At 48.7% G+C, this 23,456-nt stretch overlaps 4 protein-coding genes across 10 annotated transcripts; 1 reads left to right on the top strand and 3 right to left on the bottom strand.

Moving 5' to 3' along the window:
* Positions 1-3,678: 3,678 nt before the first annotated feature.
* Positions 3,679-4,974, top strand: LOC136489627 (uncharacterized). Its single transcript, XM_066486206.1, has one exon. It carries the CDS (start codon positions 3,679-3,681, stop codon positions 4,972-4,974), a length of 1,296 nt encoding a protein of 431 aa, XP_066342303.1.
* Positions 4,975-8,732: 3,758 nt separating this feature from the next.
* LOC136489626 (putative disease resistance protein RGA1) lies at positions 8,733-9,985 on the bottom strand. Its single transcript, XM_066486205.1, has 2 exons — positions 9,678-9,985; positions 8,733-9,228 (listed from the first exon to the last, which is right to left on the bottom strand). The coding sequence occupies exons 1-2, from the start codon at positions 9,983-9,985 to the stop codon at positions 8,733-8,735; spliced, it is 804 nt and encodes a 267-aa protein (XP_066342302.1).
* A 52-nt stretch (positions 9,986-10,037) lies between these two features.
* Positions 10,038-10,653, bottom strand: LOC136489625 (uncharacterized). Its single transcript, XM_066486204.1, has 2 exons — positions 10,478-10,653; positions 10,038-10,392 (listed from the first exon to the last, which is right to left on the bottom strand). The coding sequence occupies exons 1-2, from the start codon at positions 10,651-10,653 to the stop codon at positions 10,038-10,040; spliced, it is 531 nt and encodes a 176-aa protein (XP_066342301.1).
* Positions 10,654-14,368: 3,715 nt separating this feature from the next.
* On the bottom strand, positions 14,369-23,052 carry LOC136487228 (putative disease resistance protein RGA3). Of its 7 annotated transcripts, none has more exons than XM_066484350.1 (5): positions 22,901-23,052; positions 20,500-21,572; positions 15,105-16,456; positions 14,841-15,026; positions 14,369-14,735 (listed from the first exon to the last, which is right to left on the bottom strand). In XM_066484350.1, the coding sequence occupies exon 3, from the start codon at positions 16,443-16,445 to the stop codon at positions 15,162-15,164; it is 1,284 nt and encodes a 427-aa protein (XP_066340447.1). In that variant the 5' UTR covers positions 16,446-16,456; positions 20,500-21,572; positions 22,901-23,052; the 3' UTR covers positions 14,369-14,735; positions 14,841-15,026; positions 15,105-15,161. The 7 variants fall into 5 exon arrangements, with proteins under 7 accessions (XP_066340447.1, XP_066340450.1, XP_066340449.1 ...); XM_066484352.1 differs by adding an exon at positions 22,022-22,207 and having other exon boundaries at positions 15,105-21,572; positions 22,901-23,031; XM_066484349.1 differs by adding an exon at positions 22,022-22,207 and having other exon boundaries at positions 15,105-21,572; positions 22,901-23,030.
* Positions 23,053-23,456: the final 404 nt, after the last annotated feature.

The following is a 23,456-nucleotide window of genomic DNA, read 5'->3' as shown; positions in this document are numbered from 1 at the left end:
TCTTGGGACCCGAGTAACATAAGGAGCTACCCCAGATTCTCGCCGGATTCTTCTACCGCAGCTGAGAAATGCAAATGCAACTTCACCAGCGTCAACAGTGAATACCCCTCCTTGTCCTTCTTGCCCTTCCCCATTCAGAATGTCGTGATCTCAGATTGCTCCCGGGGCCTCATCCTCTTCTAGTACTCTGGGTTTCGCTATGTAGTCTACAATCTAGTGACTAAGAAATGGTTGCTACTACCGGGTAGCAACCATTCTTATGGTTTAGCTCGTTTGGGGTTCTATCCGATAGTCTCCTCGCACTTCCATGTATTTGAATATGGGATCAACGATGATGACTCCTTAGGTGTCAACATCTACTCATCTAAAACTGGAGCATGGATCTTTAAAGAATCTGAATGGGACGAGGGTATTGTAGTATCCACATATGCCAAAGGTGTGTTTGTTAATGGTTTTATGCACATACTGGAGTTCACCTAGATAGTTGATGTTGATATGGAGTGAAAGACATGGAGGAAAATTCGTAGGCCAACTAGTGATGCAATCTCCATCCATGAAGCTCATGGTCAGTTGTGTTTATGTACTGCTGATACTTTGAATAGGTATGAGCTTTCAATCTGGATCCTTGAAGACTATGGTACTAGTAAATAGACATTGAAGCATAAGGTGACCACGCTGGAGCTATATGGAAAGAAGAATATTGAAATTGGTATCGAGGTTTGTGATGTGGCCTACAGAGTGATTGCAGTTCATCCAGAATGGAATTTGATTTTCCTTATTGGGGAGGACAAATCACTACTTGCATATGACATGAACCCCAGTAAAGTTCATGTCCTCCCTGCCCTAGGCCATCGGCTATCCTAGAAGTACCTGGAAACTATTATGTATGCGCAGTGGACCTCACTATCTTCCTTATGTTCCCTTGTTCATGAGTCATTAGCAGAGCAGCAAAGGTGCATATGCTAGTATTTTGTTGTAATTACGTCATGCCTTTGTTCAGGTAGGTAGTTGTTTTGATTCTATATATAGGCCAATTTGGGCTTTGTAACTAAAGGAATGGTGTGTTGAATATTATTAATTGTGCTGCTTTGTGCAGGTGGAGTCTGAGTACTTTTGAACATTTTTCCTACATTGGCTAGGAGGAAGAGAGGGGTTCCATGGTGCATTGCATACCAATTCGAAGGATGCACTAATTATATTTATTTTTGCCTAACAAGCAGGAGTGCCACATAGGAGGACCACAGCTACGTCGTTTTGTTATGGAAGCCTATAGAGATCAGTACCTTTAGTTTGCAATCTATGTACCGCTTGTGTTCGGACATCAGTTGAGATGTATATTATGGTAAGCGTCCAGTTGTTATTGTAAGAACATGGTTTATGGATGTAATAATTATATCTGTATGCTTTGTGTTCAGTAAGCTATTAATGGGCCATTTATTGTTTTGTTATTACCACCACCGTTGGTGATGCAAACATCCAACACCGTCGCTATACATATTATGTGGTAGGGATAAAAGTATATCACCGTCCGAATCATTTAGTAACCCGACACCGACTAAACGATCATCAAAGGTGGATTGTGGTGCAAGGCGACGATGACCATGACCTTTGTACTGGCGGATCATACGCTGAAGCTGACGGTGGTGTTAACCTCTACACATGCGTCTCGGCTGTCCAACCGATAGTGAACCCGCACCGCTGACAGTCGGGTCGAAGTACAAGGCGACGGTGCTGGTGACCACTACACAGGCCGGTTGATGTGCCCACACGACGGTTTTGATAGCCTCGACACAGTTGGATCATTTGCCAATGCTGGCAGTGTTAGTGTATATCCACAGCAGGGTCGTGCTCCGATGCGACTGAAGTAAGGACCTAATCATGGATGGATCATAAGTCAATCGGCGGTGTTAGTGTATACCGCAGCCAGTCCCAGATGCCAACGGTGAAGGCTATGACCATCACCGTCGACAACGTACTGTCGAGGCCGAAATTGGTCTGTGATGTGGGTTATGACACGGCTGTGAAAGGTGCGAGTGTAGTAGTGTGAAATTAAATCTGCCTGCTGTGCTCTGCTTTGTTTTGTTTCTCCTTCCTCTGTTGACTGACAGTTATGATGTGGTGTATATATACACGATGAACCGGTGTTATATTCCTCAGTCACAGCTCACAATGAAGGCTCTTCCTGCCCATTTGCTCTGCCTCCCTCAGAAAGCAGCGGGCCTTGTATATAGATAGATCGGTGCAGCGCAGGCCACAAAGCAGATGAAATACTAGGTGCTGCCGCAGTGATTGGAAAAGCGGAGAGCAACCCCACATAATCACCATGATTTGTAGACAGCAATGTCAACGATCGACCATTTCTCACGGAAGGCAGGGTTGAAGACAGCAAGGTAGCGTAGGCCCAGAAGGAAGAACCCGAGTGTGTATGGGCCGGATCAGGTAAACAAGGTGCGCTAGTAGCGGAGTGCCGTATATGGGCCAGAGCGCTCTTGTGTCAGGCATCATGTATGAACCTGAACAACTCTTCCTCGGTGTAAACGTTGTTCATCTGAACCCAACGTCCCAACTGCAGCTCTTCTGGCTTCTTCCCAAATTCCTCTTCTCCCCCTGACTGTTGTTAACACTTTACAGATCGATTTGCTGGTGCTGGATTTTGATCTGCTCCGTTACATTTTCCTTAGCATGCAAAGCAGGCTAAGATGCTGGAGAGTTGGTGTTTGCAAGTGTCGGAAAAGCAAAAGGACAAACTCTCTACGGAGGAAAACACCATCATGGCCCAAAAGTAGCAGAGTTACAGGTGTTGAGTTTCTGCTATGCTCTGTTAGGTTTTCCTTCTTTTCAAAGCAGAGGATGTGTATATGCATATATATATTGGTCCAGGGTACAAAGCAGAGGATTAACATACTATTCTTGCCCGAACTGGAAAAGTGTGATCGAGTCCGATGTAAACCTGTGTTCCCGCTCTTTTTTCTTTGGTTCAGCTAGAGTTGAGCATCGGCCTGGTTGTTCAGAACCTCCCGAGCGCGTCCTTGTATTCAGGGCCACGGCGTGCACGTTCGTTCACGTCGTGGCGTTGTCTGCCGCAGCTTGCGCGTGGTGGCTTGGTGCGTGGGATGGCACGCACAGATCGGGCCATGACGAGCATGGCGTGCATGGCGGAGCTGAGGCTAGCTCAGCCTTTCGTTTTCCCTTTACAGTTAGTAGCTCATTGTGTATAAGTAGAACTTAATACAGAAAACGCTGACACACGAGTTTCGTGCTTGGCACAAAAAAAATTCTTCTTGTGTTCACTTTGTTCTTGAGTTCACCGTGAGATTGAGAGCACGCCGGAGTGAGTCCGGCTGACATTTGGTACCAGAGCCGAGATCACGCCGCCGGCGCCATGTCCGAGACTCCGTCGAAGAAGAAGGAGGTTACTCCATCCGTGTTCGCCGCGCCGCCGCCGAGGCCGCTCGCACACTCGCCGCTCTCGCGCCCGCAGCGGATCGCGCGTCCTGGAGCGCATTGTGGAGCGTCCGTCCGCGAGCGTCGCGTGGCCGATGCTCACGCTATCCAACTACCCCGAGTGGGCGTTGGTCATGGAGGTCAACTTCCAGACGCTCCGAGTATGGGACGTCGTCGTCGACGCCATCGACGACAATCCTGACGAGGACGACTACCACGACGATCGAGGTGGCCATGGCGGGCATCCTGCGGTCCGTACCGCAGGAACTCTGGAACGCACTCACCGTCCGGCGCACGGCGAAGGAGGCATGGGACGCCATCAAGATCCTCCGGGTCGGCGACGAGCGTGTGCGCGACGCCACCGCGCAGCAGCTCCGCCGCGACTTCGGCAACCTCGCCTTCAAGGATGGGGAAACCGTCGGCGACTTCGGCGTGCGGATCACCACTCTCGCCACGAACCTACGCACCCTCGGCGACAACATCTCCGAATCCGAGGTAGTTAAGAAACTGCTGCAGGTAGTGCCGGAGAAGCTGTCCCAAGCTGCCGTCTCCATCGAGATGTTCTGCAACCTCCGCACCATCTCGATCGAGGACGTAATCAGGGTGTTCGAGGACCGCGGCAAGCAGAAGTCCGTCACGGACGCCATGGGGCGTCTCCTTCTCACCGAGGAAGACTGGGAGGCGCGCCGCAAGGCTCGCCGAGACCAGGACAGCTCCGGGCGCAGTGCGGCGTCGAGCTCCGACGGGAAGAAGCGAGGCCAGCGCGGGCAAGGCCGCGGACGCGGGAAAGGAGTAGGCGGCTCCACCTCGCACGATGGGAAGCAGGCCGAGCCCAACTCCGGCAAGGCAACGAGGGCCGACCAGTGCAAGCGCTGCGGCAAATACGGCCACTGGGCCAAGGATTGCCGCAGCAAGCCCAAGGCGGAGGCCCATGTCGCGCAGGCTGAAGAAGATGCCGAGCCTGCCCTGCTGATGGCCCGCGCCACAGTCGTCCCCAATCCGGTGCCAGATCCCCACGGCGCCGCCACCACTCCTACCGCCGGAGCGCCGCCCCCTTCGCTGTCATGGAGGGCAAGGTCTTCGCCAAGCTGGACTGCGACTCCGAGCGCGACGACGGGGTGTGGTACCTCGACAGTGGAGCTACGAACCACATGTCCGGCAGCCGCAACGCCTTCATCGACATCGACACGGCGGTTCGTGGCTTTCGTCAAGTTTGGCGATGGGTCGGAGGTCGCCATCGAGGGCTCCGGCACCGTCCTGTTCGAAGGGAAGACCGGTGAGCACCTCCCGCTCATGGGGGTGTACTTCATCCCCAGGCTCACCACCAACATTGTGAGCCTCGGGCAGCTGGACGAGGGCGGCTGCGACGTCCACGCCAAGCACGGCGTCCTGCGCGTCCACGACGAGAATGGACGCCTCATCGTGCGAGTGAAGCGCTCGGCGAACCGCCTCTACCTGCTGCGCGTCAAGATTGCCCGGCCGCTCTGCCTGTCTGCGCGTTCCACCAACAGCGCAGTGGCTCTGGCATGAGCGGTACGGGCACCTGCACTTCGACGCCTTGCGCAAGCTGGAGCTACGCGGGATGGTCCATGGACTGCCGCATGTCGACCACGTCCACCAACTCTGCGCCGACTGCGTCACCACCAAGCTGAAGCAGAGTCCGTTCCCAGCGCAGGCAAAGTGGCATGCCGAGGGACTGATCGATTTGGTCCATGCGGACCTGTGCGGCCCAATCACGCCGCCAACTCCCGGCGGTAAGCAGTATTTTGTGCTGTTTGTGGATGATCGAAGCAGGTATATGTGGGTGGCCCTGCTTGCCGCCAAGAGCGACACGCTTGCGGCAGTGAAGAAGTTCCAGGCTCGAGTGGAGACGGAGACGGGCCGGCAACTGCGCGTTCTGCGTACCGACAACGGAGGAGAATTCACCTCTGTGGAGTTCGAGCTGTACTGCGCCGAGCACGGGGTTGAACGGCAGCGCACCGCTCCGTATACACCCCAGCAGAACGGCGTCGTGGAAAGGCGGAACCAGACGGTCGTGACGATGGCGCGCAGCCTGCTGAAGAGCCGCGGCGTGCCGTCGCTGTTCTGGGGAGAAGCGGTGGCCATGGCTGTGTTCCTGCTCAACCGGGCGCCCACGAAGGCGCTCGACGGCGTCACCCCGTTCGAGGCCTGGAAAGGCAGGAGGCCCAATGTCTCCTTCTTCCGTACCTTCGGCTGCGTCGCCTACGTCAAGTCGACAAAGCCGTACCTGAAGAAGCTCGACGATCGTGGCACGCCGGTCGTCTTCATCGGCTACGAACCTGGCGCCAAGGCATGGCGCTTCTACGACCCGGCGTCGAGGCGCGCCGTGGTGTCCAGGGATGCTGTCTTCAATGAGTAGGCACCCTGGAGCTGGAAGGACGAGGAGATGAACACGGAGGCTGAGTTCGTGGTGGAGGACAACATCGTGGAGCTGGACGCTGGGCACCACGACGCTGAAACCGACGGCACTTCTGAGGTCCCGGCGACGCACGTGTCTGCTCCAGGCTCGCCCGTGGCTCAAACTCCCGCGACGTCGCCCGCATCATCTGCGCCCGGTCTGTCCACACCTGCGCCGCCACCGATCGAGCTTTCCCAACCTGATTTCGTGTCCCCTCCACCGAATGCTGAGGAGTACTAGGACGCGGACACGGACGACGTGGAGCCGCACTACCGCACCGTCGACAATGTCCTTGGCGCAGGCAACTCCACCGGGCTACGCCACGCGCCAGGTTGCTGCTCAGCTCCATCTGCAGATTGAAGAAGAGCCGGCCACGTTCACTGAGGCCGAGAAGCACGAGCCCTGGCGCAACGCCATGAAGGAGGAGATGGACTCCATCGAGTGCAAGAAGACGTGGCGCCTGGTGCCACTGCCTGCGGGTCATCGTCCGATCGGCCTAAAGTGGGTGTTCAAGGTGAAAAAGGATGCTGCCGGTGCTGTGGCAAAGTACAAGGCGCGTCTCGTGGCGAAAGGCTACGTCCAGCAACCCGGCATCGACTTTGATGAGGTGTTCGCTCCCGTCGCCCGTATCGAATCGGTGCGGCTGCTGCTCGCACTCGCTGCCCAGGAGGGGTGGCCGGTGCACCACATGGACGTGAAGTCCGCGTTCTTGAACGGGGAGCTGCGCGAGGAGGTGTACGTTCGGCAGCCTCCCGGATTCGTCGTCAAGGGGCAGGAAGACAAGGTGCTGCGCCTAGACAAGGCGCTCTATGGTCTCCGCCAGGCGCCGCGTGCCTGGAACGCGAAGCTCGACGCGACGCTGAAGGTGCTCGGCTTCACTCACAGCACCTCGGAGCATGCAGTCTATGCCCGTGGGGAAGGCGCGTCGCGACTGCTGGTGGGCGTGTACGTCGACGACCTCATCATCACCGGGAACGACAACACCGAGATCGCTCGGTTCAAGCACGAGATGCGCTCCATGTTCAAGATGAGTGATCTTGGCCTCTTGTCCTTTTATTTGGGCATTGAGGTGCAGCAGGCGGAGGACGGCATCAAGCTCTCACAGGCGGCGTACGCGCGCAAGATCCTGGAGCGCGCGGGCATGGGTGGCTGCAACCCGTGCCATACTCCGATGGAGCCTCGCCTGAAGCTGTCGAAGGAGAGCACGGCGGCACCGGTGGACGCCACTGCGTATCGAGGCATTGTCGGCTGCCTCCGGTACCTGGTGCACACCAGACCCGACATCGCCTACGCCGTCGGCTACATCAGCCGATTCATGGAGCGCCCAACCACCGAAGACCTCAACGCCGTCAAGTGGGTGCTGCGCTACGTCGCCGGCACCATCGACCTTGGGTGTCACTACAGGCGCGGCGGAGGCAAGTTGAAGCTGCTGGGATACAGTGACGCGGACATGGGAGGCGATATCGACACAAGGAAGAGCACTACAGGCGTGCTGTTCTTTCTTGGTCCCTGTCTTGTGTCCTGGCAGTCACAGAAGCAGAAGGTTGTCGCCCTCTCCTCGTGCGAAGCAGAGTACATCGCGGGGACGACGGCGGCATGCCAGGGCACCTGGCTGGCGCAGCTCTTGGCTGACCTGACAAGCGAGCAGCGCGCCGCCTTCCTGCTGAAGATGGACAGCCAATCGGCAATCGCCCTCAGTAAGAATCCTGTCTTTCACGATCGAAGCAAGCACATTGATGTTCGATTTCATTTTATTCGAGAGTGTGTTGCTGACGGGAGAATGGACATTGAGCACGTCCGCACTGAGGAGCAGCTTGCTGACATCTTGACAAAGCCGCTGGCGCGTGATCGGTTCTGTGAACTTCGTGTGCAGCTTGGTGTCGTCAATGTCAGCAGAGAACATCAGGTTTAGGGGGTGAAATGTGATCGAGTCCGATGTAAACCTGTGTTCCCGCTCTTTTTTCTTTGGTTCAGCTAGAGTTGAGCTCGGCCTGGTTGTTCAGAACCTCCCGAGCGCTGTCCTTGTATTCAGGGCCACGGCGTGCACGTTCGTTCACGTCGTGGCGTTGTCTGCCGCAGCTTGCGCGTGGTGGCTTGGTGCGTGGGATGGCACGCACAGATCGGGCCATGACGAGCATGGCGTGCATGGCGGAGCTGAGGCTAGCTCAGCCTTTCGTTTTCCCTTTACAGTTAGTAGCTCATTGTGTATAAGTAGGAGAACTTAATACAGAAAACGCTGACACACGAGTTTCGTGCTTGGCACAAAAAAAAATTCTTCTTGTGTTCACTTTGTTCTTGAGTTCACCGTGAGATTGAGAGCACGCCGGAGTGAGTCCAGCTGACAAAAAGCAGAGGACAACCTTGATTACAGAACGTTTCATTCGTCACCACACATTTATTCATTACAACAATCCAAGGCGGAACCATAATTAATTTACAAATATGCGAGCAAAAGAATATGAAATCACTAGTGCCAAAGTTTTAAGACAAGGATTCTATTCAGCACTCTGCTTCACCATATTATAATTCCAAGCGTCGTCCAGCCCATGGCAACCTGTACAGAGTCCTGTATATCTCACTAGAAATGATTTTTAGCCAAAGCAAGAGCAAGCAGATGGTACACAACTGAAATCTGCGTGCTGAAAATGATAGGCTCCCACAGATCCGACTCCATTCCCACTACCATAGCAAAATGACATAAGCATACCTGCACAAATAAAGTTTACTACTTCAGAAATAAAGTTTACTACTTCAGAATACGTACTAAGAATTTGTTACCTGAGGGACTTTGACTCTACATGTAGGTTCAGTGTCTTGCGAGAGAAAAGTGACTACCTGGTTAAATATACAGTTGCTTTATTTCTGATCTTCATCTTGAGCGAATGTAGTCGATAGTGCGGGACTTGATATGGCTGATCTTGTCGTACTCGGAAGAGCTGCATGTTAACAAGGGCTCGTACAACTTCTTGCTGCAAGTCAACTTAAGATACCTTGGGGTCACTGTTGTCAGATATTCCGGAAGTGTCTCCATGGTGGTGTCCTCCATCACCATGCTGTCAAGTAATGGGACTCCTTCCAGCAACACCACAATTGGGCAACGGACTATCCTGATCTTCTGCAACTTGGAGAGGCTGCTGATCCTCGTAAGCTTCGGGCAGTCGAATATATCAACCTCCACAACTGAAGGGAAGTTCTCCACGGATGTCAGGTTGCTCAGCTCATACAGGTTCAGTTGCCTCAGACCAAACCTCTTGCTGCTGGAGAGCCCTGGTGGAAGATACCTCAGCTTGCAGTTATCAATATGGAGAACCCTGAGAGCTGGCTGTAGTCTCACTCTCCCTTTGCTCCTCCCAGTCCCATTCCTCCTATTCATACAAGCCAATCAGAAGAAGAATTTCCAGATTAGGAAAACCTACTACTGATCTAGCAGTAACAATACCTCTACCCACTGCCAGGGAGGAGGGTGACAGGAACTGGGGCCTGTTTAGTTCGCGAAATGAAAATTTTTGGATGTTACATCGGATGTTTCGGGGATGTCGGAAGGGGTTTTCGGATACTAATAAAAAAAAACTAATTACATAGCTCGTCTGGAAACTGCGAGACGAATTTATTAAGCCTAATTAATCCATCATTAGCACATGTTAGTTATTGTAGCACTTATGACTAATCATGGACTAATTAGTCTTAAAACATTCGTCTCGCGATTTCCAACCAAACTGTGCAATTAGTTTTTTTTCGTCTATATTTAATACTTTATGCATGTGCCGCAAGATTCGATGTGATAGTTTGGGGTGAAAATTTTTTGGAACTAAACCAGGCCTTAGGCCCAACAGTCTTGATGGCACGTGCGTCATTAATGGAAAGTGTCTCCAAGCTAGGGAGCTGGCACAACCCGTTGGGTAGTTGGGTGCAATAATGAAGTTTGTCCATCCTTAAAATCCTCAGGCTCTTAAAGACCCATGTAGCTGGAACCATCATCCAATTTGGCAGCCGGCTACCAAAGTATCCTTCAATGTGTATGTGTCGTGTGCTGGATGGAGGGCTGAGCTTCTCAATTACCTCCTCCAAGGCTCGCTGCTGCTGCTGCTGCTGCTGCTTGTTGGTTTCATCCCTCAATCCCATGAATCCGGTGCTACTCCAATGTAGTCCCAAGTAATCAAGGTGCTCCTTGCTACTAATCATGGCCATTTTCAACCAAGCTCAACAACAATGGCTGACTCAACAAACTCAGATTGATGACCAAGTTGAACTTGTGAGCCTCTATCTCAATCTTCTCACCAACAATGGCTGACTCAACAAACTCAGATGTCATCTTCTCGCTAGTGGACATCCTCTGCTCCGGGTGGGAGCCTAGATTGATGACGAAGTTGAACTTGTGAGCCTCTTTGTATATGTTGTCCAGCCTCTGGTTGAGCTCCTTGATGCGGCTGCCTATCTTGTGTGCGAACATAGGATTTCGTAGGCACGAGAGCAATGGCTGGCAGCAACCCGGAGCCTTTTCAACCAAGCTGCTACCTTTCTGATTCACTCTGCTTGTCAGCTTCGATTTGACATAGGTATAGGATGTCAGTGGCATCATACATGGTGTTCTAGAGCTTCTGCACCCATCTTTACACACTCAATTCAGTGATGCGCTTCCTCTCAGCATCAGCAAGGAAGCATTTGATACTTTCCATGTTGTTCTCTAGCTTATCACTGGAGTTACCCAGCAACATTTTCACCTCTTCTGTTGCCATGTTGGCTATCAGCTCCATCACGCAGGGTCCCATAGCATCCAAGATGGCGGCCATGGCTCGAGCAAACGTCTGTCCTATACATATACATGTACATCAGAATCACACTTGTTTCGTTGAAACAACCATAGGATCATTTATTCTTTTGTGCAACTCGCACTAAATCACCTTATACTGGATCCTCATAATTTGGACTGCGATCATTCTATTTTCAAACTCGATCTATGGGTTGTTTTAAAGACAATAAGGATTAGCAAAGGGATACAAAAATGTTGTAGCTTAAGGATCAAGACGTTTAGTATGCTTACTTACACCGAAAGGCGTGCAGCAGGGAGTTTAAAGATCAAGGCATTTATTATACTTACATCAAACGGCGATCAGCGGGGAGTTTAAAAATTAACACAGGAATAGAGCTAGCCTCGCTCTAGTTACCTATTTCGCTCCTTCTTTTTCCTTTTTAGAAGGATCCATATAGAAATTGCAGTTAACATGTAGATTCGCTACAGATACATTATACAGGCATGATCCTGCATTAATCTGAATACAACAAGCATGCATGTATAGGTAGCTAGCGAAATAAACTTAAAGAATCTCCAAGAGGATCTCTACAAACCTCTTTATCATAAAATTTAGAAGAAAAGAAAAACAAAAACTCAGGCTCATATGGACTCTCTAAACCACCCTCCTTCACTTTTGCAATCTCAAACCACCCTTAGCTGATATATAGGATGGACCTGGTCACCTGGATAAAGGAAAAAGGTGACGATCAATCCTTGTTACACACTCCAAGAATCGAGGGCCTGGTCACTTTGAATGGAAGCAGGCATTAATAATAATGGAACCAGCTTGCTGCTGCTATATATATGGCGCACTACAATATATTACTCGTAGATCTAGCTTTCTTGATGATTGATAACTGCACTGTTAATTAAATATAATAATAACCTAATTGTGCTTGTTCTAGAAAGCAGAGACATTGCTGGAACTGGAATACCCTATCCTATACACTACTCGTAGTTGTTCTTTTCCAATGTCCATCGGCAACGCAACACAGGAATTCCTTGCTTCTGGAACTTGATACTGGGTTTTGGATCTAGATGGAGACAATTCCTTCCTTCCTTCCTTCTCGAATGAATTCTGGAATCTCACCGCATGGGTTTTTGTACACAGACAGCAGTCATATGCATGCCGGACGCAGGTCATACTTGCGCACATCGCAAATTATGCCTTACTTGGTGACTGATAATTTGTGGTAATCTGTGGTAACTGCATCTACATTTATGCTTTCTCAATCGCACCCATGCATGCATACATGGCGTCGCAAGGAGGTTGGTGCCGGCCGTCCATTTGGGTTGTGACCTGCTCTGACCCGTTATGTTTTCCTTCCTTGCAAAGCAGAGTATCTGTGTATATGATATACTGATGCAAAGCAGAGCATCTGCAGAGATGATAAGGAGGTGTAGGCAGGCAGGGGCGGATCCAGCACTGGGGCGGGGGGGCTCAAGCCCCCCCTACCCATACCGAAGCAGTGCAAATGACTGTAGAGCCTCTATGAATTTTTAGGTAAAGTTCTATAGTGTAGGGGGGCTGAGACTTAAGATCGAGCAGCAGTGTTGTTCAGACCCCCCTAAAATATTTCCTGGATCCGCCGCTGTAGGCAGGGATCCGAAAAGCAGAGGACAAACATGCTTTGACCGTGCATGTATGTTTGCTTGCGGCGTGGGGTTTGTTACACAACGTTTCATTCATCAACACACCTTCATTCAAGAACGCTGTTGTCGCTGTTGCCGCCTGGCCTACTTCAATGACTTCCAGAGACAGGCCACCAAGTAAGGCTGCTGCTGTTGTTGCTATGGCCTTGACAAGAACGTTTTTATATTTGACCTTTTGCATTGGAGGCAGAACTTTTGATATCTATCTTCTCGGGAAAAAATGGAGTAACTATGGGCACCCGCAATGAGTTTGGTACACCTGTCCATCTAACAAATGAAACTATTGCTTAAAATTAGGAGGAATAATGGGGAAAAACTACATCTCTCTTATACATTGGATGCATGTGCATGGACGCGTGCCACAAATCCACGACGGGTGCCCAAGGTTGCTACATGGGGACCGTCCTCACCCAATTTTTTTTGTTCCCATCGAGGAACGTACCTTTGAGATCTAGGCCACAGCTGGTGACACTCACCTTGGTGGTGAGGATTTTCACAACCGCGGATGTAGGGGCGGAGCTGGAGCAAATTTAAGAGGGTGGTGTGCTTGCCTTATGGGTGGGTATAATATACCTGATCTCAATCAATAGACTAGAGTAATTAACAAGGGAGGGATGGGAACATACATGTTCTATAGTCAAACCTGTCAATAAGTCGAAATCATGCACACAACACTAGTACGTACTGTACATGCGTAAGTCCTCACATCTCCATTAGTTGTACAACTCAGAGAAACCAAATCGGTAATGCTCCAATTAAGACGCCCGGAACAGACGGACGCTTCACTCTGCTTGCTCCCGCACCCAGTCCCTCGCTTCCTCCTCCCTTCCGCGCTCCAGCCCCGCGCCTACCCCGATGCTCGGGCATGGCTGCCTCCCTGGCCGGCGGCGGTGCAGCTGACATCTGTCGAGGCCGACACCCTTTCCTTTCCTTTCCAGCACACACCCCGGCCACGCCGGCTTCTTGGCTTCTCATGATTTGGCAGTCGGTGGTCGATCGTGTCTTTGCAACTGTCCTCTGTGTGACAGTGTAGAAAACTGAAATTAAATCTGCCAGCAAGATATGAGATGATGGTCCCTGGCCCCGCGCGCTCCAATGGCAGAAAGGAATGTACAGGATCCCATCCCTGCATACATAAAGTTGGTTTCATCAAAACTACATACTAAGACGAGCAATGTGTTGAGAGAGAAAATTATTAACTACTTCACCCTGGCTAAATATACACTTGCTTTATTTCTGATCAGGCGCTGCAAAAACCAAGCGACATCAAAGTTTTCATCTCCAGGAATGCAGTCGACTCACTTGATATGGCTGATCTTGTCGTTCTCAGATGAGCTGCCTCTTCACAAGAACAACAATCTCCATGTTGTCTAGTGACGGGACTCCTTTTAGCTCCTGCTCATTTGGGCAACCGATGATCCTGATTTTCTGTAACATAGAGAGGTTGTTGATCCTTTTGAGCATGGGACAATCGATTGCATATGTCGAGTGCGGGGACACCTTGAAGTACCTGCAGATTTAGACAGCAGATGATACTAATCTTGTGGGATCTGCTGAGGCCAGTGGTCCTCTTGGGCTTGGGGCAGAGGGAGACGTCAAGCTCGACAACTGAAGGGAAGTTCTGCACATATATATCAGGTTGGTAAGGTCCTCATACAGGTTGAGAGCCCAAGTGACAGAGGTGTTCTGGTGCAGGGCCCAAAAACCAACCGACGACAGGGTGGCTGTGCTCTGCTCTGCTCTGCTTTGTCTCTGCTCTGTTATACTTCGTCCTTCCTCTCTTCACAGACATATGGTATATGTATATATACGATGAACCTCTATCCCGTGCTTCCAAAGAAGTATGAATGAACCATTATATTGCTCAGTCACAGCTTTGCAGACACAGTGAAGGCTCGTCTGTCTCCCTCACAAAGTAGAGGGCCTTCATATATTGGTGCAATGCAGGCGACAAAAGCAGAGGACACATATGGTGTTGCCACGAGATTAGAGGAGAGGAAAACTCCATAGTCGCCAATGCCATTACATTGAGGAGGCTGAGTAAGATCGACCAACAATAATGATTGGGATGCCAGATTTCATTACCATGAATCAGGTCAGAATACAATGTTCTTACTGCATCTCTGCTTTCATCACCACACATTCAGTCCATTACAAGATCCATGACTTCAGGACCATTACTTGTGCAAATATATATAGGTCCATTACTTCAAAAAATATATATGGAGTGTACAAATATACATGGTCAAGACTACAAGAGTACAGGAGACGGTATCTGTAACCATGATTTGGCAGTATGTCGACAGTTTGCATGTGAACAAAGTATGTGTACTGCGTGCTGGAGACGAGCTTCTACCAAGCAGATCTCACTCCCACTTGCCACTGCAAGCTAACATCATGTAGCTCTGCCGTAAGGATCCTGGATCCCTGCATACACTAGTTACACGGTCAGTGCATAATGACACTTGAAAATATGTAATAATTTGAGAGAAAAAATATAATTACAAATATAAGAGATGATAATACACATACTTTGGCCAGACTTGAACAGGGAAAAGGTGAACACAAGCACTGTGTTTTTCTTTTGTTCCAAGACAATTGATTGTTAACAATTGTAGATGTCCTCTCGTCGGACGGGCAGGCTGTAGAAACACCTTGTTTAATCACCATATATTTTGATGCCCTGCTGTTCTATGTGTGGTCCAATGAAAGCTTTTCCTGCAACGAATCAGAGTACAAGCAATAATTAATAAATATGAAAGCTCACTTCCGGCCTAGTGAAAGAATGCAATTTACCTGAACACACGCGCCATCTTCGATGCAGCTACGCAGTTACCAGTCTTGGTCTGCATCTCAATCTTCGAGGCAGACAATCTTGTGCTTTCCAATGTGGCTTATCTTGTCCCATTCGGAGCTACCTGGAGATGAGGAGGATTCGTATAGCTTCTTGTTGCAATACAACTTGAGATACCTTGGGTTTACTGCTCGCAGGTATCCTGGAATCGTCTCCATGGTGGTGTCCTGCAGTTCAAGGCTGTCAAGTGCTGGGACACCTTCTAGAATCTCCAGCTTTGGGCAGCGAACGATCCTAATCTTCTGCAACCTGCTGTCGAGTGCTGTGATCTTCTTCAGCTCAGGGCAGTCAAACACGCGAAGTTCCACAACTGAAGGGATGTTCTCCACATGTGTCAGGTTGGTGAGCTCGTAAAGGCATAGTTCTCTAAGAGTATGCCTCTTGGTGCTGGCGAGGCCTGGTGGAAGACAGCTCAGCTTGCAGTTTTCTATTCCGAGTCTCTCCAGACAAGGCATGGCTATGGCAGTTTCCACATCCATATGCTCCTCACAGTCGTTCCATTCCCACTCTTCCCACTCACATAGCCCAATCAATTGCAGAATTCTCAGTTTTGGAAACGGTGCAGATGTACTAGCAGTGGAACCTCTAGCTGCCACGGAGGATGACGCTTGGAATTGGGGGCCAATACGATTGATGGCTGGCGCGTCTATGATGGTCAGCATTTCCAAACTTGAGAGGCAGCACAGACCATCAGGGAGCTGGGTGCAGCAAGGCAGGTTCACAAACCTCAAATACCTTAGGCTCTTAAAGTCCGCCGACGCTGGAGCACACATCCAGTTTGGTAGCTGACGACCAACGTATCCCCCTTTCAAAGTAAGATTCTCTAGGCAGGTTGGAGGGCAGAGCTTTTCCAAGACTTCCTCGGTCACACTCTGTTGCTGCTGCTGCTCTGCCTCAGCACCACCTGTCCCTATAGTATGTCCACTTGCACTATAGTTCAACTCTAGATACCCAAGGTGGCGCTTGCTGCTAATCATGGCCTTTTCAGCCATCCGGCTGTCCTGCACCTTCTCTAGGCCATATAGTGTAAGCTTTCTAAGCTGAGAAAGAGGTGCCAGCTCTTGCAAACTGCACCAGCTATTGCTTGCATCCATGTCCATGTGTACTGGGAAGCCAGAAAGTGACCTCAGATTTGTTAACTCACTGAACCCCTTAGGCATGGCACTGACATTTGATCCTTGGATGTTAAGAGATCTTAGATGCACAAGTTTTATGATGCTGCCAGGAAGATAGCATAGCTTCTTACAGTTACCAAGTGAAATGTACAGTAGAAATTTCATCATCTGGATATCATCTGGTAGCCAAGATATATCAGTTTCCTTCATGTGAAGGTATCTTAAGTGCTTCAACATAGATAGAGAGGGAACCAATCTATTAGAATCAGCAGAGCATATGTACAGTACCCGCAGGCTAGAGAAACTACTCAGCGAGTCACCAGGAAGATGAAAGTTTACTCTAGAATTTATAATTAATGTCCTAAGTGACTCTCGCCTTTGCAAAATGCCCCAATCCAGTATTGATACAGTCTGTTCTATGGAGAGGCGACGGACATGCATACCAGTAGCAGCCTGTTCTCTGCCAACCACTACCACTAGTGATTCTTCTCTTGCCATGTATTCAGCAAAGGTGCGGACCACATCGTGCATGGTGCACCGGTATCCAGTGAGAGAATATTCTTCTATAGGTTCTATAAGGTTCCTCTTTATTAACTCTTGGTAGTACTCAGTTGCCATCTCTTCGAACTCATACTCTTGTGAAATAGTACTACTACCATCCAAAGGTTGGATAAATCCTTCACTAATCCACATCCTAGTTACTACTTTATGTATGAGTTCTTCACCTTTAGGGAATAGTGAGCAGTATAGAAAGCATTGCTTTATTTGGGGAGACAAGTCTTCATAGCTCAAGTATAGCCGGTTGTCGAGTTCTGGAGGCAGTCCGGTCAGTGACCAAGCTGGCTTGTTCAAAACAGATTTCCACTCATGCTCACTTGGGTATCTTGTGCTCAAGAGACCTCCAATCACTTTAATTGCAAGTGGTAAGCCATCACAATTTACAAGAATTTCCATCCCAATAGTTTTCAGTTGATCAATTCCATATACATGCCAACATTTAATTTAAAGCTTCTTAATTATTTCTAACAACTATCAGGTTGCTTATGTACTTCTCTAAGCAAATAAGCTTCTTCTGTAAAACAATGAAGCATAGGTTGGCCAACGTATTGGAAGTGTACCGTCCTTTATTCAAAAATAAACACAAGACTATGCTTGGAAAGGGCCGATTTCAAATGGAATCCACATGAATGGGCGCAAAATCCCATAAGACTAATATATGGAATCCGTGCATTGCAATTGGGCTTTAAATGTTCTCATTCGGGAAACAGGACTATACTACAGAAAGTTTTGTAGTGGCTTTCCTTGCAAAGAAAAAAAGTTTTCTTGTGGCTACAGGAATCTAACTTTAAATGGTCTCTTTGCGTTTTAAATTTGTTGTGTGGCAGCTATTATTAGCTATAGGACAACTAGGATAGTCGAAAGTCGAAACCTGGGCATTATCTACTAGGACGCACTTGATGCATTAAAATATTCATTTATATGCAAACATAGGGTCTTCGTTTTGGTTTATAAGAAATGGTAGACTGAGTAATTTAGTTGTAAATTTTGGACTACTTTACATAATGGTTTGTAATGGCATAGGTGGATAATTTAGACAAACATTATATTTAGAGGTTACTTATTGACGAAATCCAAACATAGAGATATGTTAAGCCTCAGGATCAAGGGTTCCCGACCGAGAGATCCCACGACCGACCCCTCCCGGATCGCTCGGGGGCTACACCCATCGGGTGCGCTCGCGCGCACCCTCCGGCTAAGGCATTGGGCCGAGCCCGAGCATGCCCGGCGCCTCTGCATGGGACTCGGGGGCTCGCCCGAGCCCCAGGCTCCCGATCGAAGTGAGCATGGACCCGATCCTTAGCCCCTTCCCGCCCTTCGGTTCTAGCAAAGGCTCGGGCTGGAGGCAAACCCCATGAGCAACCAAGGCTCAGGGGCTCCCCGGCAATGCCCGCGGGTGTGGCGCTGTCAACCGCTCCTCCGAAAGGGTCACGCATTAGGCGTGACGCAAGAAGCCAAACTCCTCCACTAGACTCGGGGGCTCCAGGGCTTCCGGGCTCGCGCATCAGCCCCCAAGCCGGCTGTCTTCGCCACCAAGAAGCCTCCAGAAGGCGCACCTGGTGAAGACCGGTCCAAGCCAACACAGCCAACACAGCGTGTCCGAATAGAGTAGCCGGACGATGCTTTGGGCTTCTTCGGCTCCACGACATCGCCACGGTCCGCATGACGCCACAACAGGACCCTCCTGGACTCCGACGCATGTAGACAATAGGCTAAATTCTCACAAACTGTCATGTACCCGACCTACCTTGATATGTAAGGGGAGGTTGGATCCTAAGACAGGAGAGGACGATTCCAGTGGATGATTCCAGAACACAATTCTAGATGATCTAGAGACAGATCGTTGGACTCCTCAGCAAACCAGTTTGTGCTCTGCACCAAGAGCAAATCCACCTAGGGAGGGGCACCGAGAGCTCCTTCCCCTTCCTCCGATCGTCTTCCTCCTCTTCGGTGAGGGGGAAGGCTCCACCGGCGGTAAGGCTTCCCTAGGATCAGCACCAAGCGATCCCCTACAAATATCTCTCTCTTACACTCTGTTGTAACCCCCAGATTTTGGGTTCTCTTGAGTATAAGGATCGTCAGCTGCTGGACGTAGGGACCCGAGAGCCCGAACCAGGATAAACCGTTGCGTCCCCTCTATTGATTCTTGTGTTATTGAGTCCACCCAAGACACCGGAGACATGTACTCTGACACTAATACAAACAACAATGCTTGCCGCGGTTCTGATCCCGTGACAGCTGGCGCTCTAGGTAGGGAGCACATCAAGTGTGATTCCTGCTCTATAGTGGCCGGAGCCACCCACCTCGTCGTCAGAGCAAGCGGCGCCGCCCCAGACGGTGGCGTCCGCTTCCCCGGCGAGTTCTCCGTCATGGCCAACACCTTCGCTCCGGGCCAGGTCCTCAACTTCGGGAGCCTGGCCTACGTCGCTCAAGGAGGCTCCGCCCGCTCAAGTGTAATTTGACCATGGTTGTTCTATATGACCAGGACACTTAGATTGACCAACATATTAAAAGTGTGCCATATTGTAAAGATTTGTTGTAGGGCACTCTTCAATGGTGGTCTTTGCAAAGGGACACTGCTCACTGTTGTCTTGGCTACAAAGTACTTTTCAATGCTGGTAATTGGTTCTTAGGCAATGTAGCTATTAAAATAATATTTCTAAGGACTACTTTGGAGAGAGAAGTTAAAAGTGACCAAAATGCACCTGACTATTATAATACAAACCTTTAATTGTTATCCAAAAATTCATAATTGCATATAAAGTTGGATGAAGACGAACTTTATATCAAAATTGTAGTGCTTAGTGAGATCTATAATTTTGTTGTTGACAAGTTTTGGATTGAAAATTATTTATAGTATGAAATCAAATTCACAAATATTAAATTCAAAGTTAGAATATCTTAAGTCATTTAGAATGCTGAATATTTATTTTATATTTTTAAATTTGAAATTTAACATTTTTAAAACATCGGTTCCAATGTTCGAAGTAATTTGAAATTCCTAAATTTTGTATTTCAAAATTTAAGAAGCGACTCTATATTACTTCAGATAAAAAATTATCATCTACAAAGTTTAGATCCTACTGATAACTACAAATTTTGTATATACCATGTCAATATCTGAGATCATTTATATTTATAGATTTTGTCAAAATTTGATAATTTCAGAGGAAGTTTTGGCAACCTAAATAGTTTGAAACAAAGAATTTGCCAATTACAAAGTTATAGATATTATTGAGCTCTACAATTTTGATTATATTTAAAGTTTATGTTCATACGACTTCATATGCAAAAGTTATGAATTTTTTAGATAACTATTAATTGTTGCACTATAATAGTCAGGGGTATATTGGTAACTATTAACTTCCACTATAATTGATGTTACATTTCAAATACCATCAAATTTCAAATAGCTAGATTTCATACGGAGCTAGCCATGCACAAATCTTTCATTGGAGTGAATAATAGCTAACTTGATCCTAGTGTTTTGTTGCTACATTTGATTATTTCTTCTAGATCATAGTTTTACTGGTCTCCTTTTGCTACTCTTGTAAGCTGGTGTTCCTAGCACGAATGCTTAGATTTAGCGGAACTCCGATCCATATGCTTTCTATCAAAATCAAGTATATAGCCTAGTTGTATAAAGTATGGATAGACAACTAACCTGATCAGGCTGCAGCTGCTTCTTGAGCAAAGACCAAGCATCATCATTTTCTAGAGGCTTGACACGGTGTTGGTGCAGGGGGGCTTGCATCTGTTGGGGTAGGTGTGCAGATCTTGTGGTGACAAGGACCCTGCTTCCAGGTTGTTTCTTGCTAGCATTTCTGACTGGGACACTAAGCACGTCGTTCCACACTTTCTGGCTCCACACGTCATCCATCACCAGCAGAAACCTTCCACTGGACAGGGTGTGGAATAGGGTCTCTGTCAGAGTGTTTTTGTCCTTCTCAGCACCATGGTCGCCTCCAGCATGCTTGATTGCTGTCCTCAGTAGCTCAACCTCGTCAAACTGTTGAGTGATGCTTAGCCATATCGTCTTCGTCTTGAAGATCTTCTGAGCAAGAGTAGTCTTTCCCATGCCACCAACACCAATTATAGACACAACTTTGATGTTGTGATTATCATCACTTGAGGTTAGCAAGTGAATGAGCTCCCTTGTATCCCTCTCTATCTGTTCCCCAACTATGGCTAACTCATCGACAAGTGAACTTGTCCTATAGCTGGATAGCTCAGCAGCAGTTAGCTTCCTTGGCTCCGGGTTGGAACCGAGGCCAATATTGAACTTGTACTTGTCCGCCTCCTTGTGGATGCTTTCCAGCCTCTGGTTGAGCTCCTTGATGCGGCTGCCTATCTTGTGTGCGAACACGGGATTCCGCAGGCAGAAGAGCAATGGCTGGAAGCAGCTGGGCAAGTTCTGTTCTATGCCATCGCCACCTCTGGACTCCCTGCGCTTGTCGGCCTCGAGCTGGCACAGGTCGAGGATGTCAGTGGCGTCATACATGGCGTTGTTGAGCTTTGCCGACCATCTTTGCACGCTCGTGTCAGTGATGTGCCTCCTCTCGGCATCTGCCATGAAGGCTTTGAGGCCTTCCATGTTGTCCTCCAGCTTGGTGATCTCGGCGGAGATGCCCAGCAACATGGAAACCTCGTCTTGTGCCATGTCTGTTATTAGCTTCTTGACGTAGGGTGCCAAGGCATCCAGGACGGCTGCCATGTCTCAACTCTCAATCACAGTTCCTACATGAGCAAGCAAAAAATCCTGAACCATTAGATAGATCCGGAATATCTACCAGCCCTGTTAGTCAGCTGTAACAAATCAGTAGTCAAGGTAACTAAGTGCCAAGGTGCAGTATTGTAGATTGATTTCTTCGTCAGCTTAAACGTACGTCATCTATAATTTGGACTGTAAGGACTCTGTTAAAGCCAGGATGACCTTATAGATTGATATCTTCGTTAAGCAAAACAAGGATTAGTTAACATGTCATACTGATGAGTGGGTTCATGTTCATGATCTGAAACCTTTAGTGGTTAATTACATCGAGAAGAGCAGCTAGCAGGGGCTTCGGCCCCTCCAGTTTTCTCAAAAAAAAAAAAAAAAAAAAAAAAAAAAGAGCAGCTAGCAAGGACTGCAGATCGAGTCTGTTTTGCTACGTCTCTGAGAACGAATCAGATCAGAAAGGAGCTACCTTGAAATATCGGCGTTGAAGACGGAAGGGAAGTCGGGTGCAACGGCTTCTGGAGTGGATCTTGTCGGTGAAAACGGAGTTGAGTTTAGGGATGGCGGGTGTGGGATGGAGACTAGGAGCTCAGAGACGGAGCAGAAGATGACAGGCTTGACAGAAGGAAGGCTGCTGCTCCCTTGTGCTCGGCTCCTGCTCAGAGAGAGAGAGCTAATAACCTCCCTCGTGATGATTATCATCGATCCGTGACCGCGAGTCGTCAGTCGTGTATATTATATAATAAATAAGCAATAATTAAGCATCTTCTTTTCTAAAAGTTTGGCAGCCTAGAACCGCAATACCCTGAAAGCTTGTTTTCTAACAAAAGCCTTTACACTTCTCTTTATTTGATCATCTATCACTACCTAAAACCTTCGCCAACATCAATGAGAAGGTGTTGAGATTGAGGGGCCGAAAGCGGGGACAAGATAATATCAAACATTCATGGGGCGCATCGTTGTATCACAACAAACTTTCTCCTAATGCAGAGATACACAAACGTTTTGCATATTCGAGAAAAAAAAGGAGAGATTAAATAGTGCACACACGCGCACCGACGCCGGCCGGAGTGCAGATCGAATCTGCAGTTTAGCTCGTTTGCTTTCTGAGAAAGAATCAGCTGATCGGAAAGGAGGGCGTGCGAATAAAGAGGAAGGCAAATTAATAAAGGAAAAAAATGCTGACTTGTGTACGTAGGCACTATACACTACGTATAGAGGACGAGTTGTGACTTTGAGAATATATACAGCGAGATGGATAGAGCTCAGCATCATCATTGATTGAGCAAAGAAATATAGATAGATGGACGGATCGGAGCAGATCCATCGAAGATGTATGTACACGCACCTTGCTACTCTCCGTAGATCTCAGTTGTATACCACCACCAGGTTGTAGTCTCCTCTCCTCTCCCTCTGGTACATGGAAATAAAAGGATTATTGGATGGCCGGGCTGCCCTTGTGTGAAGCTGAAGCAGCTTTGTGGTGAATGATAAGAGTCTGATGAGGAAGACAGGGGTTGTCTGTATAGTTCGTGATGGTCCACCTAGCATTTTGGATCGATGTGGATTGGGCACCAACCATGGCGCGAGCCTTGACCCAGCATGCCTCCATGATATCTCATCCATTGATTTTTCATGCGGTCAAAATATGGGAAAATCAGGCTTGCATACTGAATAGTGGTGCAGGGGTGCATCACTACCGGAAAAAGGCACTTTGCTGAGTGCCGGATACTTTGCCGAGTGTATTTTATCGGGCACTCGGCAAAGACGGTCTTTGCCGAGTGCCCGATAAAATACACTCGGCAAAAAAAACACTCGACAAAATGCGTCTTTGCCGAGTGCCTTTTTTCTGGCACTCGGCAAAGATGTATTTTGACGAGTGCTATTTTTCGGCACACGGCAAA

The sequence above is a fragment of the Miscanthus floridulus genome, chromosome 10 (assembly GCF_019320115.1).
Source record: "Miscanthus floridulus cultivar M001 chromosome 10, ASM1932011v1, whole genome shotgun sequence".
Taxonomy (NCBI): Eukaryota; Viridiplantae; Streptophyta; class Magnoliopsida; order Poales; family Poaceae; genus Miscanthus; species Miscanthus floridulus.
Note: the sequence above shows the minus strand (reverse complement) of the source record. Positions and strands in the feature narration are given on the sequence as shown.

Bases quoted from the DNA above. Each gene is read 5' to 3' on its own strand.
- LOC136489627 (XM_066486206.1), top strand. From the start codon at position 3,679: ATGGCGGGCATCCTGCGGTCCGTACCGCAGGAACTCTGGAACGCACTC.
- LOC136489626 (XM_066486205.1), bottom strand. From the start codon at position 9,985: ATGGGATTGAGGGATGAAACCAACAAGCAGCAGCAGCAGCAGCAGCAG. The intron at 9,229-9,677 runs GTTTAGTTCCAA...TTGTATGAATAG, and splicing joins ACTGTTGGGCCTAAGGCCTG to GAGGAATGGGACTGGGAGGA.
- LOC136489625 (XM_066486204.1), bottom strand. From the start codon at position 10,653: ATGGCCGCCATCTTGGATGCTATGGGACCCTGCGTGATGGAGCTGATA. The intron at 10,393-10,477 runs GTAAAGATGGGT...GCTGACAAGCAG, and splicing joins CGCATCACTGAATTGAGTGT to AGTGAATCAGAAAGGTAGCA.
- LOC136487228 (XM_066484348.1), bottom strand. From the start codon at position 17,231: ATGGAAATTCTTGTAAATTGTGATGGCTTACCACTTGCAATTAAAGTG.